This window comes from Rosa chinensis, chromosome 5 (genome assembly GCF_002994745.2).
Source record: "Rosa chinensis cultivar Old Blush chromosome 5, RchiOBHm-V2, whole genome shotgun sequence".
Lineage (NCBI taxonomy): Eukaryota > Viridiplantae > Streptophyta > Magnoliopsida > Rosales > Rosaceae > Rosa > Rosa chinensis.
This window is the reverse complement of record NC_037092.1, coordinates 21,031,058-21,045,451: the sequence shown is the minus strand read 5'-3', so window position 1 is coordinate 21,045,451 and position 14,394 is coordinate 21,031,058. Positions and strand designations below refer to the sequence as shown.

Here is a 14,394-nt window from a genome sequence, read left to right as displayed (position 1 = left end):
AGATGCTCCTTTACATCAGATATAATTACTTTGCACAGCTAATAAGATCCATCCTCAACGTACCTCTTCCTAACTAACTATAGTACGGTTGAATTGAAAATTTCATGCAGAGCTTTTAACATGACAAACTATATCTAAACTCACATTTCACCAAACAAAAAATATAAGACTTGACCTCATATGTTGTGCCATTAAAGTACGAGGTTCTATAGTTAACTAGTTCTTCTAGAGAGAGAGAGTGCCATTTCTCTAAAAATGAAAAAACCTCATCCATCCTCCTTCGTCCTCCCTTCCTCCTCCGACAAGATCTAGATTAATTGATTGTTTGCGAGAGAGGGTGGTTTTCTCGTCCGGGCTCATGTACAGCAGTTTTTATTTTGCTTAGTTCATGTTTCCCCAAAACAGTCTCTGTTCTCCCTCATCAACATCACCAGATCTGAAACAAACATGCATCATGCAATGTTGCTGCCTCAGATATGCCAATCCAAACTGAATCAAATAATACAACTTTATGTAAATGAACTCTCAAATATCACACAAAAGCACATACCATTGCAAACTGAATTTGTAGTTCTGTACATGAGCAGATCCATTAAATATGAGAAGTAAACAAATTAATTGTTAGCATCAACAAAGAATAAAACCTCTCATGTTGCATGCCTGAGGCTACAAGAACATAGCCTTTATGATGACCATAGCTGAACATACTACATACAGGCCATCACCATTACGCTTTTAAATAGCATTTCTCCCTGCTGTACCAATGTTCCACCCCCTCTCCTTTTCCCTAATCTGCTTCTGACCTTCTTTAGTACCTGCCCTTCTACCATTTCCAAGTAACACCCTGTGTGGCATCCTGCCTCGACTTCCAATAGATACTCTAACCTTCTCCATCCCTACATTCACACCTTTTCTCATGTGTGGCGGCATTGGGGACTTCATCTGAGCTTTCTTTTGGATGCTCCGTCTCAGTATGCTGTTGAACTTCTTGCCACCAGTTCTGGTAACTTTAGGACTACTACATGGTGTCTGTTCAGACAAGCAGTCAATTTCAGACACATAATCCATTTCAGCTTTCTTATCAGCATGGTATGCTGATATTGGTGCTAATGATAATACAGGCATTGGGGATTGGAGGCGGTTTGGTACAGTAGGGAGTGGAATTAGAGAGTTGCGTCTTGGAGCAGATGTAGCAGGAATCCGCTGAACTGTTGGGCAGATAGAGGCTCTTCCAGTTCTCTTTGGTAGAACAAATTGTTCAGCCATGTCGGGGTTGTTTTCTTTCTCTATAGGATCAATATACTTGACAAAACCATCCATTGTAGGTACTGGAATTTTGTTGTTGGCCTTCTCAGTTAGTTGTTGCGTGGGGTTTACTTGGTCCTTCCCCAATGTATTAATGGCTGTCTCATTGAGAATCTTGTGAGTTGTTAATGGTCGGTTTGTTAGAGGTGGTCTTGCAAGTGCAGTAGTTTGCTCGTCTTGTTGATGTTTCAGTTGCTGCAGGTGCTGCTCGGCTATTTTTGTGTCCACATGCTGACGTGCTAGCTTTCTCTCAATTAAAAGTTGTGATTCCAATTCTTTCACCTGACACACAAATTAAAATAGTACCTAAATGTTCCTTTAGTTATATGTAAGATACAGTAGGGAACCGAGTTGCTGCACAATACCTTGTCTTGCAGGCATTTATTTTTCAGGTCTCTCTCTCTTATCTTCAGTTCTAACCCATGGACTGTTTCCTCCATCTTCCTTATCTGTACATCTTTGCTCTTGATGTCTAGCTTTGTTTTCTCAAACTAGCAAACAGAAGGTTCAAGATTGTTAGAAATGAAATAGATAAATTTCAACCGCAAGAATAATGAATGTGCAGTTGCTACAAGAGCACAAGTAATTTACCATCTGTTTGTATCTTAAAAGTTCAGAAGTGTCCATTTGTCTCTTTGCAGGACCCAACTCTATCCCTCTAACTCTACTCGCAAAGTTCAGTGAGCAAAGGGTCTCACTCAAGTCATTTTCATTAGGACTAATTTGAAGAAACATAAGCGTCTTGGAGTCTCCACCTAAAACAAAGACGGATGTTCCATTAGTTTTACAGTTTTATGCCTCCACCCTATATATAGTTGAATTTAATTTCATCCCAAAAGAAATGAAATAGTATATGAACTTGGAATATTAAACAAATGAGAATAAGTAGTGGTGAATCATGGGTTGACTTCTTCTATGACTCCAATGAATTACCTAGAGAGTCTTGAAGCAAGTGGGTTAGCTTGGAGTTCCTGCACATGACACATGATTTGGAAGAAGGTTACCACTAGATGCATAGGCACATTGACAGTATTTAAATCAGGAACTAATTGTTACTTATATACCTGAAGGGTATGTGTGAGGTTTTAGTTGCAAGTGCAGATATGACATCACCTAGTGCAGATAGAGATCTATTGATATTTTGAGTTTCCTTGAGTCGTTCTCCTTGCACCTCTGTCTTTGCTATACGCTCACTCCCTGCTAGATCCACCAACCAGAGCTTGCTTCTTGTGCATTCCCCATTCAACAAGTTCTCCCCCTTCACCATTACACAGTGTATGCTGCATTAATAAGAATACCAAACTAACATTTAGCGATCTGTCATTCAACCACATTCTGTGAAACATAAATGTATAAGTTGTAAACAAGATAAACAGACCAGTGCGACCGGCTGCTATGCTCATTGGCATTGGTTGAGCCAACAGCCCTTGCATTACTGCCAGTTTGGAGAACTTCCCAGACTTCATTCATGTTTTTCACATGTGCCTCAACAAGTCCTGGAACATGATGTGTCCCTTCTCCAGCTTGTCTAATTTCAAGCCTACAAAATATTGCAGTATTGTTAGATACCATTATCTTGGAATTCACCTCACTTGTTGTCCTTCATAGTACTGAAAAGACGTGGCTCATCAAGAGTACCCAACAGATTGGTGAATTGTTAGAAATGAAAATGTAGCAACAAGTACGGAGAAAAAATGGATATCACATATAACACTATCTTCACATTTTGAAAGGAGAGTTATACAACAGTAACAGAAAAGATTTCAACTTCGAGATACAGAAATGAGAGGCTGTTCTATTCTAACTGCCAGCTAAACAGGTGGCAATTCATGAAAAATAGATGCAATGTCTGAATAGGTAAATGACTTTCCATCTAAACATGGAGATAAGAGAACCCATATATCAAGAAACATACAAGATTATCGCCATATAGTAAGATACAAGCAAGATCATACAGAACTTTCAACATATTCACGAAGGGGGAAAAACCGAAAAATAAGAGAAATGGTTAAGGATCTCTTGGACCTTTTGGCAGTTGCTCCTGGCTGATTCCCTGGAACAAGTAGATCCCGTATTTGCTCGTTGTACACTTCTAAAACACTAACAGACACATCATATCTATGCAACTTTTCTCGCTCTTTTATTATACGAAACAGTTGCTCAAGAGTCCTAAAATTGACTCCCCGAGCTTCTTCCGTTCCCTCCATTGTAAAGGTTTTTCCACTTCCAGTCTGCCCGTAAGCAAATATGCAGACATTGTACCCATCTAGAACTGAGGTTGCAAATGGAGCTGTGTCTTCGAAGACATCAGCTGATATGACAAACAAAAAGGATGTATGTTATTCAAAGGTGCTTTTTGCAGTTCAGTAGATAACCAACAGAAAACTTGCTGCATCATATTGTGCTTGTACCTTGGTCTGCTTGAGGGCCGAATACTGCATCAAACTTAAAGGTCCTTCTTGTAACCCCATTTGACTTGACAGCAAGCTCACCTTCTTTCTCAGATTCAAAGTCAATAGCCATTGAAGCTCCTGCTGAAACTTCCTCAGTGTTTAGAGGCCTACACCTGCAAAAGACCCTTATGTTTCCTACAAGAGAGCAAAACTGACGTCAGAAACCCTCTTTAGTATCACAATTGCTTGGACCTCTATAAAACAACATACACCTAACCTTTCAACTCTAACACCTTGTTGTAGAGTTCTTTACGTTCTTTGGCCCCTTCAATAAACTTTGTCTTCAGATCATTATGCAAACTTACTTGCTGATTTACTGTTGGGATAAAAAGGCAGTGTCAAAAAAGCAAAAACTGATATTATATCTCAAAAGATTGATAACATGAGCACGTTTCACTTACAAGCGGAATGAATGGTAGACCTCATCTCGTTCATATTTGCAAGACAGTTCTTATAAGCCAATGCCTCCTCTGATAGCTTAATGTGGTCCATCTTCATAATCTATAAAATGAAAAATTTCAGACCAGTTTCCATCTTCATAATCTAATCACATCATTAGGGATCCATATACATCTTAATTTCATTTTCCAAATTGATACCTTAAGTTTTCTTGTCAAATCTCTCAATGATGCAAACCACTTGCTTTTCTCTTTCACCTGTCCCTCGATGGCAAAAGCTGCAACAGACCAGCATCAATTACCAATTTGACAAATGGTCAAATTTTTAAGAGGTTCAGGATATCAGTACCATACCCAAAGATCCAACATGCATCGACTTGCGCATGAGTTCATTTTGGAGGTCCTTTAAAGACTTCCATGCTTCTCGGCATTCATTATTCTTGGATTGGTTCTGCTTTTTGAGCTCCTCGAATGCACTCCTCATCTCTGCTAATTCCTTTCTCTGGTTCTCATAACCGATTAGCAACTTCTGATAGTCTCCTTCACACATGGCATTGCCATCATCCTGCCACGAAATAGGTTGCACAAAAATATAACTTGTCGATTTGTTTTCTAACAAACTAAAATGAGCTGAATCTAAGAAGAAGCTTTACTTTAGGTGATTCACCGCCCAGGAAGCCATCTGCAGAACCTACATTGTTGTTTACATCAAGAAGGGGACCTTCCTTCGACTTGTCCTCAATCACCGTAGGCGGAAGAAGCTCAAATGAAGCTTCAGGAGACAAATCCTCCTTATAGGTTTCGCACAACGTGGTTGAGAACTTCACAGTTGGGGTCCTATTAGTATCCTTAACTTGAGACGCATCGATTCCATTCTCGAAAGAGAGCTCCATCGAAGTATCCAGCTTCTGATGGCATCGACTCTCCAAGAACTCAGGGGACTCCGCACAGCTGGTTCGGGGTATATCCGGTGACCCGGCACACATAACCAAATCAGGAGATGTAAGTGAAAATCCTATCATGGCCGGGCCTGAAATGTATCAAAATACATCAAATTCTTGAAAACCCTGAACTCAAATCAAAGACTTCGGGCCAATTTCATCACAAAACAAAGGAAAAAAAAAATACTAGTCTAGTTTACCATCAAGAACGTCATTTGCAACTGCATCCCTGAATTTTGTAGTGCTAATAACTTCTGGGCTATAACAATTTTCCCGAGCAAAATCTACACGGACAGAAATCAGAAAATTCAAATAAATGGGTTCCATATTCTTGACTTAATTAACCTTAAATTAGATCAATTGGGTAACACGCAATGTGATTCAATTTTCAAAATTAGGTCCCAAAGAAGAAAAAGACCAAAGCTTTACAGAAAAAAACCCTAAAAAACAAAAGGGGGTGTTCTCGAAATTACCTTCATTTGCATCAGAGCAAGAAGAATCGGGATCCACCATGGTCAAGCTTTTCAATTTCGAGCACAGTACCGAGTCTACAAAAGTAAGAAACCAACAAATCAGAGAACGAATTCAAGGAAATTAAATCTTGGGTAGTTTTGATTGTTGACGAAGAAGAGGGTTTAAGAGTGGGGTTACAGTCGGAGTGAGTGGAAATGGAGGTGTTTTGCTGGCGAGAGACGTCGGTTAGGAGAAGAGGGTCGTAATCCATTTGGATAAATAGCGAGGACTGTGTTTTTTGAATTCGAGTGAGAATTGAAGACTGGGATAATGATCACACTCTAAGAAAGAGGAAACCCCAAAAAGGAAGAACGTTGCTTTTGAATCTTTTTACAGAGAAGAGAAAGGTAAAAGCTTTAATTTCGTTTGGGGATTCAATCTGCGTTTTCGGACACTTATGACCGTTAGGCTGTTTTTTCGAATTTTGAAAGTTTTTGACCGGGCACATCTGTCATCGCCTTTCTGGACACTGTAGATGCTGCCACGTCGGATCGATTTTAAGTCATACTATTTGATTTTAAGCAGCTAATAATTAGTCATTATCTATAATTGTTGGGCAAAGCATGCACTAGCATTCTGGCAAGCAAGGCTTAGAACTCTTCAGATTCCTAGTCTATTGCTGGACTTGTATCACACATCTTTGGCAAAACATGGCTGTGCAGATTTTATCTGTTAACGTGTACGAGACGGACCAAATTCAGTCTAAAACCGATCCGACGTCGACTAAGATGATGCATCCAAGTTAGAGCATCACAAAAAAAATTGGTAACTTTTTTCAAATTGAATGTATCTGTTACAAGTGATCTCTCCACATTGGAACTATAAGGAATTTGAACGAATGTCCTCTCTTTACAAAAGAAGCTGAAAGCTATAGTGTAAAGTTGTTATATACAGTGTATAGCATACAACTTTGGTACATTCATGGCGAGCACAGGACATCCTTAGCAGCCCACACTCGAAATAAATGGAGCATGTGGGAGCTAACCGATTGAGACCTGCTGAGCATTATGTCAAAGCACTGAGCAGATGGTGCTATTCCTCATGCCTGATTGAGATCAAAACATATTTTCATTCCACCAGAACATGCACGTAAGGGCTTCATTTGCAACTACACACACCTCTCTAGTATTCGACTCCTGTTCCTTCCACTGCAGCTGCCATGGAAGCAGACGCCTCTTCAAGTGTCCGCTTCTTTTGGACTGTGTTGAAGGCCTCGAGTATGTCTCCCTCCTCAAAATCGTCATAGTCTTCCACCCCAATTCCACACTCTAGTCCAGCATTTACCTAGTAAAGAGGAGAAAGTACAGCTTATTGTGAAACAGAAGACAAATAAAAGCATGCCAAAACTGATAGAAAGCTGAGAATAGATAGTCACCACAACAGCATGAGGTCAATTTAAGATGTGCAAAAATAAAATTGATCCTCTTTCAAAGAGGCTGAAACCAGTCATTGTGCCAGGAACAAAATTGAAGCCTAGATCTACCAACAAAGCTTCTATATCTTATCACATTTAATGGAATGTAGTAGTCTAATACCTTAATCAAAATTAATATCTAGTTTTCATAAGTCGCAATGGAAATGCATTCTTTAACTTCCATACTATAACTACATAATAACTTAGCCATTTATCCCATAATGGCAAGGAAGACACACCTAAACCTTATATCATATCTTCATCTTGCAGTATCTGACGTAACTAAGAAGACAATTGCTATATAAAGCAAGAAGGCAACTGAAGACGTAGTTTCTATGATTCATCTATTTGCACACCGCAAAGGGATTTAAAACCCAGACTGGCTTCAGAAGTACAGAACATGCAAGAAAGGCAACAGGCTCAATATAATTCTTAGTCTGCCATAAAGAATGAAATAATGCCCTGAGATCATGTGGGTGTTCTATATTCACTAAAAACATGCAAATATATAAGGGTGTATATTTAATTTATATTACCAATGTGCTAGGTTGCTCCCACTTTTGCAATTTACCATAAATTCTACAAAGTGGCTCATATAAGTAAATGCAGGCTAGGATATAATACCTCTTTCACGACTTCCTTAACCCGTTTTAAAGAATCAAGAACACCAACATGAACTACTTTTCCCCTTCGAATGACCTGAATGCCACAGCCTTTAACAACTTTTCCTTCATTTACCATACAACCAGCAACACGTCCACTGCCACTGCTGAATATGGCTCGGACTTCTGCAGAACCAATTGTTACTTGTTCCTATCAATACACACAAGTCATAATGTCAGTCCAAAATTTCAATCTAGACATTTCAAACAATATTACAGCATAAGCAGTGTGCCCCAAGAGCCAATGCCTTAAACAAACTCAAGAGATCTGGTGTTTAAGTTCATACATACCTCAACAGGCTGTAGGAGTCCTTCCATTGCATTTCGTACATCATCAATAAGGTCATAGATAACTTTATATAGCCGAATCTCCACACCCTTGTTTTCAGCATAGCTTTTAACAGAACCTGGAGCTTTGATATTGAATCCCAAAATTATGGCTTTGCTGGCCGCAGCAAGATCAACATCGCTGGTGTTTACATCACCTGTTGTTTCCATGAGAAACTTCAAGGTGACATTATCTTGAGGGAGCACCTGCAGGGCTTGTCTGACAGCCTCAATAGATCCCTATACAAGACCCAAAAAATAATAATAAATAAATAAAATCATCATGTAATTGCAGTAGAATTGAATCCAAACAGAGAAAAGAGAAAGAAAAAACATCCAAACAGTTCTGTGAAACTTGAATTGGTAGGGCCAGTTACCAGACTGAATATTGATTAATGGCAAGTAGAACAGATGATAAAATTTGCAATTACTTAAAGGCCAATCACCAAACTATATGTGTACCCATTTCCCAATGAAAATAAAGCCGGTAATGAACATCTAAAATAAATTGAACCTCTGCTGTTGTTTCTCATTTGGTTCATGATGTCTAATTAATATTCCAGTAGATGCTCAACAATTATGCCAATTCTTCATTTCCATGCTGTCTTTATATGCTCAACAATTATGCCAATTATACCCAACTAGTCCTAAGATTCCAAACTACTAAGCAAGAAAGAGTACTAACAAGTAAAAACTCTACTTTTGATATTCTGCAGATTTTTTTATGCCTTATTTACATCTGTTCTAGCAATGTTCTAGAGCTATTTATTTTCACCAATCCTACATATTGTTCTTTTTTTTTTTTTTGGCCAATTCTACAGATCACGCCTTATTTACATTTCTAGATATCTCTGCATATTAAATATATAGGTTGTACCTTGTTAGGATACAATTTAAGAAAATATCTGATATTTCAATATTAATGATCACTCCCTTCTGTGTTTTATTCTGATATATAGTGTCATCAATTAGACAATCTCAAATTTCAGCTCATCAGTATTTAAGTCCAAGTGCAACAGAATAAAAAGAGTAAACGACATACTTTCTAAAATTTCTTTATAAGAAGGATGTGCATACCTGAAGATCAACCTTCAGAATAACATTTAGCTGGTGCAAGTCAAGTCCAGCCAGCTTTCCTGCCGAGACTGCAGAAGCTAAAGAAGAAAGAGTAACCTTCCCATCGCCAGCCTTAGCTGATATGCGTTCATTTCGCAATGACTCTGCACGTGACTCTGCCCTTTCACGTGCAATATCAAGGGAGCTCACGACCTCAAATTCATCACCAGCAATAGGAACATTATTTAATCCAATAACCTGCAATAAAGACACTGAAAATGTTATTCAGGGTATTGAAACAAGAATCATGCAACAACGATGGCAGAATAAAACATCAGCCAAAACACATTTTGAAATAATTAAGGCACCAAAGCAACTTCTAGAATGAGATAAGATGGCTGCTCCTATAAGCTTTTAAGCTTATTAACAACCAGACAAAATCTGTGTTAATTCATGAATTGTTTTTCAGTTATTTTACATATATTTTGTTGATCAGAGAAATCTTTGACATTCATCTTCCAAACTGTAAATGTGTCTAGCTTTCAAAATACCAACAAAATGGCAAGTAGAGTATAATGAACATATTCTTATACAAGCAGTAGCATCTCCAGAGCCATATAAATTTACACAAGAGATTATTATTCTACAGCCATCACAGCATCTGGAAAACCCATATTAACATTTCAGTTCTATCACAGCATATCTATATTGCTTACAAATAAGCCCCGGCTTATTATATGCTTTAAATGCAAAACAACTAACCAAATTTCAACATATAATATAGGTATACATAAGGTAACTTTCTTGAAAATGTGTCCTTTTTCTCCAAATAAACCCCTATAGCAATTTCTAGCTAATATATTACAACAAACAATTTTAAATCTGGACCTACTTTAGATCCCACTGATGATTCTGAATTAAGACGCTGCTAAAAACTAGTCAAAGAAAACCTGGTAACTAAAAAAGAAATAACATAACAAAAATAAAATAAAATAAAACAAAATAAGAGTATGAACAACTAACCTGAACTGGTATAGAGGGTCCAGCTTCACTGACACGATTTCCACCATCATCAAATAAAGCCCGTACCTAACCAAGGCATAAAAAAAGGTCCTTCATTTTAGTCAAAATGCGAAAGTAATGGTACATTACTCAGTTTATCAATATTGACCGCTTGAGCAACATTACATACAGTTATATCAAAAATCCAATTTCATCAACCAACCTTTCCAAAGGCTTCTCCACAAACTACTATGTCCCCCTTTCTAAGGGTTCCATTTTGCACGATAAGTGTAACTAAAGGTCCTCTGGATTTATCAAGACCGGCCTCAATAACCGTGCCTTTTGCACTTCTATCAGGATTGGCCTTTAACTCTTGCAACTAACACAACCATACAAAAGGTTAGATAAATGGAGGAGGTAACCAAAATGCAAGGAAGCGGTGTGAATTGTAAATACTGATCATAAGTGTACAAAGCCTAGAGGTTACGGGAAGGTAAATTAAGACAAACTATTATGATGACAGTAGGATTACACATCTATTTTGCAAGAAGCATATCAAAGCTAATGTTTCAACATCATTACCCATCTGACTTACCTCTGCAACTAGCATTACAGTTTCCAAAAGGTCATCTATATTCTTCCCTTTAAGAGCACTAATCTGTTTAAAGACACAAGATTGGGCTCAGAAGAAAAGTATAAGGCCTAAAACAAAATATGTAAGTACAATTCATCCATTCAAGAAATAACAACCTGGACCATGGGGACGTCACCACCCCAATCCTCCGGCATTAGACCTATAGAAGAAAGCTCTTGCATGACTCGTTCTGGATTAGCTCCATCCTTGTCTATCTGGTACAATTAGAATAAAAAAGTTGAGATTTAACAAATCCGATGCCATATGCAATGCAATGCAAGCAAAGCATTTATTTCTTCCTTATTTTTATTGTGATTAAAGGTTAAAAGAAAAAAGTGCCATTATAGTTGCCATACCTTATTTATAGCTATTACTATCGGCACACCAGCAGCTTTAGCATGAGCGATGGCCTCTTTTGTTTGAGGGCGGATTCCATCATCAGCAGCCACAACAATGATAGCTATGTCTGTCACCCTTGCTCCACGAGCTCTCATTGCTCCAAATGCCTACAGAAGTGGATACAGATATTATCTAAAAGAAAAGAAGAGTGACAGCAAGTTACAGTTCATGACTGAGTCAAGGATTAGAGAACACTGAATATGATCCAGGAAAATCAAGGAATAACAGAGTGCTATATGGGCCAAGAAAGTGAGTATACCTCATGTCCAGGAGTATCAAGGAAAATACATGATTGCAACTTGCCATCAACTGGCACAAGCACCTTGTATGCCCCAATTCCTTGCGTAATTCCACCAGCCTCGGAGGCAGCAACCTGTATGTATCTACCAGTCAGGCCTCAGTTCAATCATCAGTATTTTATGCTAGAACCAATTCCCACAAAGCTCCAAAGTCTAGGACACCGATACCGTATTGTATGACAATCAAAATAGTGTATATTCAAACCACCAGAGTGTTTAGATATTACCAATATCACCAAAGCCATATAACCATATACCACTAAGCTCAATGCAAAATAAACTGAAAGAAGAAATTAACTGTTGAGCTGCCATGTACCTTGCTCTTCCGGATGTAATCCAATAGAGTTGTCTGCCAAGTGATCAACACAAAAAAAAAAAAAATTAGCAATATTAACCTATTAGCAGTACAGATTATAAAATACAATAATCAAGAGAAATTAAGAAAGTAAAAAAGGATGTAAAAGAATTGACTAGCAAGTAAAATGATAGAAAGCCATTTACCTTGCCATGATCCACATGACCCATTATAGTAAGGACAGGAGGCCTGTCTTCTAGTTTGTCTAGGTCATCTTCATCGAGTATTTCTTTCTTTCTTGCCCCTTCTTCCACCTTTACTGGGTCAACATCTATGACTTCCACATCATACTCTTTACAAATCATCTTCACCATATCTTTGCTCAGAGTTTGAACCCCATCAGGCTTAATTCCCCTGGAGTACAGAGATCCGAGAATTTCGGATTCATTAATAGCCAAATTGAAGGCCAACTCATCTATTAACATGCCATCGTCATCAACCTCTAGAATATCTACTTTAACAGGAGCTGCATCTTTGGCAGCCTGGAGTCTTGCCGCCTTCCTGCTTGCTTTACTCCACTTCCTCCCTTTCCTTGCTGCTTTAGAGACATTGAGTTCCGAACTCTCATCATCAGTGAGCTCATCATTAGCCTTCCGCCTTCGTAGTCCTCCAGGTTGAGCATTTTTCTTCCGGAACCCATCTTTGAATCTGCCAGGCGGAGAGCCCTTGGCTGGTTTTGTAGGAGCTAAAACTGCTTGAGAAACCACAGAATCGACCCCTGGCTTCTTGGTAGAAAATTTGTCAATCAAAATTGGCTTCCTTTCTTTAGTTTTTGGGGGTGAACCAGTGTCATCAATCACGGCCGACTTTGGAGCTGCCCCAAGATCCTTCAGAACTACAGGTTTCTTTATCGTGGGTGGAGGAGCTGTAGAAGGCTTTGCTTGTAATGTTGGTTGGGGTCTCAAAGGTGGAGGAGGAGGTCTTAAAGGAGGACCGGGTGTAGACTCTACCTTCACCCCTCCCCCTGTTTTTGGTTCTTCTCTCCGAACTGTATTATTAACCTTAGGTAATTCCTTTACAACCTTTTGCACAGCTGCAACTGTGTCTCCTTTTCGCCACACACTCTTCAAAGTTTTAGCCTTGGTACTAGCTGTCGAGTTTACTGGTCTAGCATTTCCTGAAGTAGTAGTTGCATTAGAAGGTGCAGGTCTATTTACAGGCTTACTGGCTTTCTTAGTACTCAAATCATCCACTTTTGGAGCTTCTAGCTTTTCAGCCTTCTCCAAAACCTCTCCAAGTGACTCAATCACATTACTCTTATCTTCCTCTTCCACATCCGAATCCCCACTAGTTTTTGAGGCGTCCCAATCAGCAGCATTAAGGCTTAAAAGGGGCGGTTCAGCATTGGACCCCTCAGAGGGCTTCAATACTGGCTTCGGGGACGGCTTAAGTACAAAATCAGCATTGGCAACAGAAGCATCATTACTACTTCCTCTATAGTTAGAATCAAGGGATACCTCATTGCTATGCTCAGCAACGAAATCAGTTGTTGTGACCGAAAATTTACAAACTGACAATCTCACACAATGCCATCTCCTATTACCCCTAAAACTACTCTTAGACAACGAAACCTTCCTAACAAGCGAGCCAGACCTTTCGGATGAACCCGCAAGCGTAACAACACTTCCCAAACTAACAAGGGAAGCCAAAGAAACCATTGTTCCCTGCATGCTTCCAACTAATATGAACATGTAAACTCCACAACACAACTGCCCATGTGTATTTCCTACACTACCACCCTATACTACTATAGCTCCACACAAAATGTAAATTTCTAAGTAAAGCAATGAACTTTCAATCAAATTCAAGCTACCCAGAACTGGAATTAAACAAACTAACAACAACACCTCTGTTTCCCAGCAGATAAACACAGAAAAATGGAAACCCAGAACCCCAAATTCTAACACTTTCGAGATAAAGACGGCAACTTTACCTCTCAACTGTAGTGGGAATTCCAAAACTTGGGGATTGTTGAGCTGGGAGAGACAGAGTGTGTGTGAAGTGGGAAGAGAGATTGTGGTGATGAAGGTTGGGGATAATAGTGGAGGTGGAAAGAAGCTAAAAGCTAAAAGGCCAAAAACAAATTTGGGGTACGAAATTTGAAAGAATATGTGGCTGGTTGTGTGCCTGTCAAATTACATTGGCGATAAGGCAAGGTTTTTGTAAAATCATGAATTATGGGCGTTTTATTTGCAGTGGTGGTGAAGGTGAGCATAATATCATTTTGACGCAGAGTGTGGGCGACGCAATTGGGTTGGGTTTTTGGCAGCTTCCACAACGCTGCTGGGATTTGTGTTGGAGATTCCCTGTGTGAAACACGATCAAATTACTCATCTTCGTGAGTAACTATCAGTCAATGAATTACTCATTTTTACCTTGAACATATTTTTTAATTATTGAAAAATGTTACTGTTATACAGAAGGACTTTTATTAAAAAATATATATATATATATATTATTACAACACTAATTGCTCTTAGGAATATAAGGAAAGATCATTATCTGGTCATCTTAAAAATGTTTACATGCCATATGAGCGCTAGGGGTTCAGATATTACGTCCCCTCTTATGCGATGTAATGAAATAAATAATAATATGAGTGTGGGGATGAGTCTCCTAGCTTGATTGGATTCCAA

General features: G+C 38.8%; 2 protein-coding genes across 3 annotated transcripts; both read right to left on the bottom strand.

The window, feature by feature from the left end:
* Nucleotides 1–284: 284 nt before the first annotated feature.
* On the bottom strand, nt 285–6,007 carry LOC112201366 (kinesin-like protein KIN-14Q). Of its 2 annotated transcripts, none has more exons than XM_040519483.1 (16): nt 5,749–6,007; nt 5,571–5,645; nt 5,298–5,381; nt 4,810–5,186; nt 4,511–4,727; nt 4,358–4,434; nt 4,160–4,259; nt 3,976–4,074; nt 3,717–3,893; nt 3,331–3,616; nt 2,684–2,845; nt 2,370–2,585; nt 2,239–2,276; nt 1,897–2,060; nt 1,671–1,796; nt 285–1,587 (listed from the first exon to the last, which is right to left on the bottom strand). In XM_040519483.1, the coding sequence occupies exons 1-16, from the start codon at nt 5,819–5,821 to the stop codon at nt 736–738; spliced, it is 3,123 nt and encodes a 1,040-aa protein (XP_040375417.1). In that variant the 5' UTR covers nt 5,822–6,007; the 3' UTR covers nt 285–735. The 2 variants fall into 2 exon arrangements, with proteins under 2 accessions (XP_040375417.1, XP_024198019.1); XM_024342251.2 differs by having other exon boundaries at nt 4,511–4,721.
* A 345-nt stretch (nt 6,008–6,352) lies between these two features.
* LOC112202816 (translation initiation factor IF-2, chloroplastic) lies at nt 6,353–14,026 on the bottom strand. Its single transcript, XM_024343832.2, has 12 exons — nt 11,905–14,026; nt 11,720–11,752; nt 11,364–11,477; nt 11,062–11,211; nt 10,822–10,920; nt 10,667–10,729; nt 10,295–10,450; nt 10,093–10,158; nt 9,091–9,327; nt 7,978–8,253; nt 7,649–7,837; nt 6,353–6,894 (listed from the first exon to the last, which is right to left on the bottom strand). The coding sequence occupies exons 1-12, from the start codon at nt 13,447–13,449 to the stop codon at nt 6,733–6,735; spliced, it is 3,090 nt and encodes a 1,029-aa protein (XP_024199600.1). The 5' UTR covers nt 13,450–14,026; the 3' UTR covers nt 6,353–6,732.
* Nucleotides 14,027–14,394: the final 368 nt, after the last annotated feature.

Bases quoted from the DNA above. Each gene is read 5' to 3' on its own strand.
- LOC112201366 (XM_040519483.1), bottom strand. From the start codon at position 5,821: ATGGATTACGACCCTCTTCTCCTAACCGACGTCTCTCGCCAGCAAAAC. The intron at 5,382-5,570 runs GTAATTTCGAGA...CTGTCCGTGTAG, and splicing joins TTGCTCTGATGCAAATGAAG to ATTTTGCTCGGGAAAATTGT. The intron at 1,588-1,670 runs GTATTGTGCAGC...TTTGTGTGTCAG, and splicing joins ATAAATGCCTGCAAGACAAG to GTGAAAGAATTGGAATCACA.
- LOC112202816 (XM_024343832.2), bottom strand. From the start codon at position 13,449: ATGTTCATATTAGTTGGAAGCATGCAGGGAACAATGGTTTCTTTGGCT. The intron at 11,478-11,719 runs GTACATGGCAGC...AGATACATACAG, and splicing joins ATTACATCCGGAAGAGCAAG to GTTGCTGCCTCCGAGGCTGG. The intron at 9,328-10,092 runs GTTAGTTGTTCA...TCTTTATTGCAG, and splicing joins GACCCTCTATACCAGTTCAG to GTTATTGGATTAAATAATGT.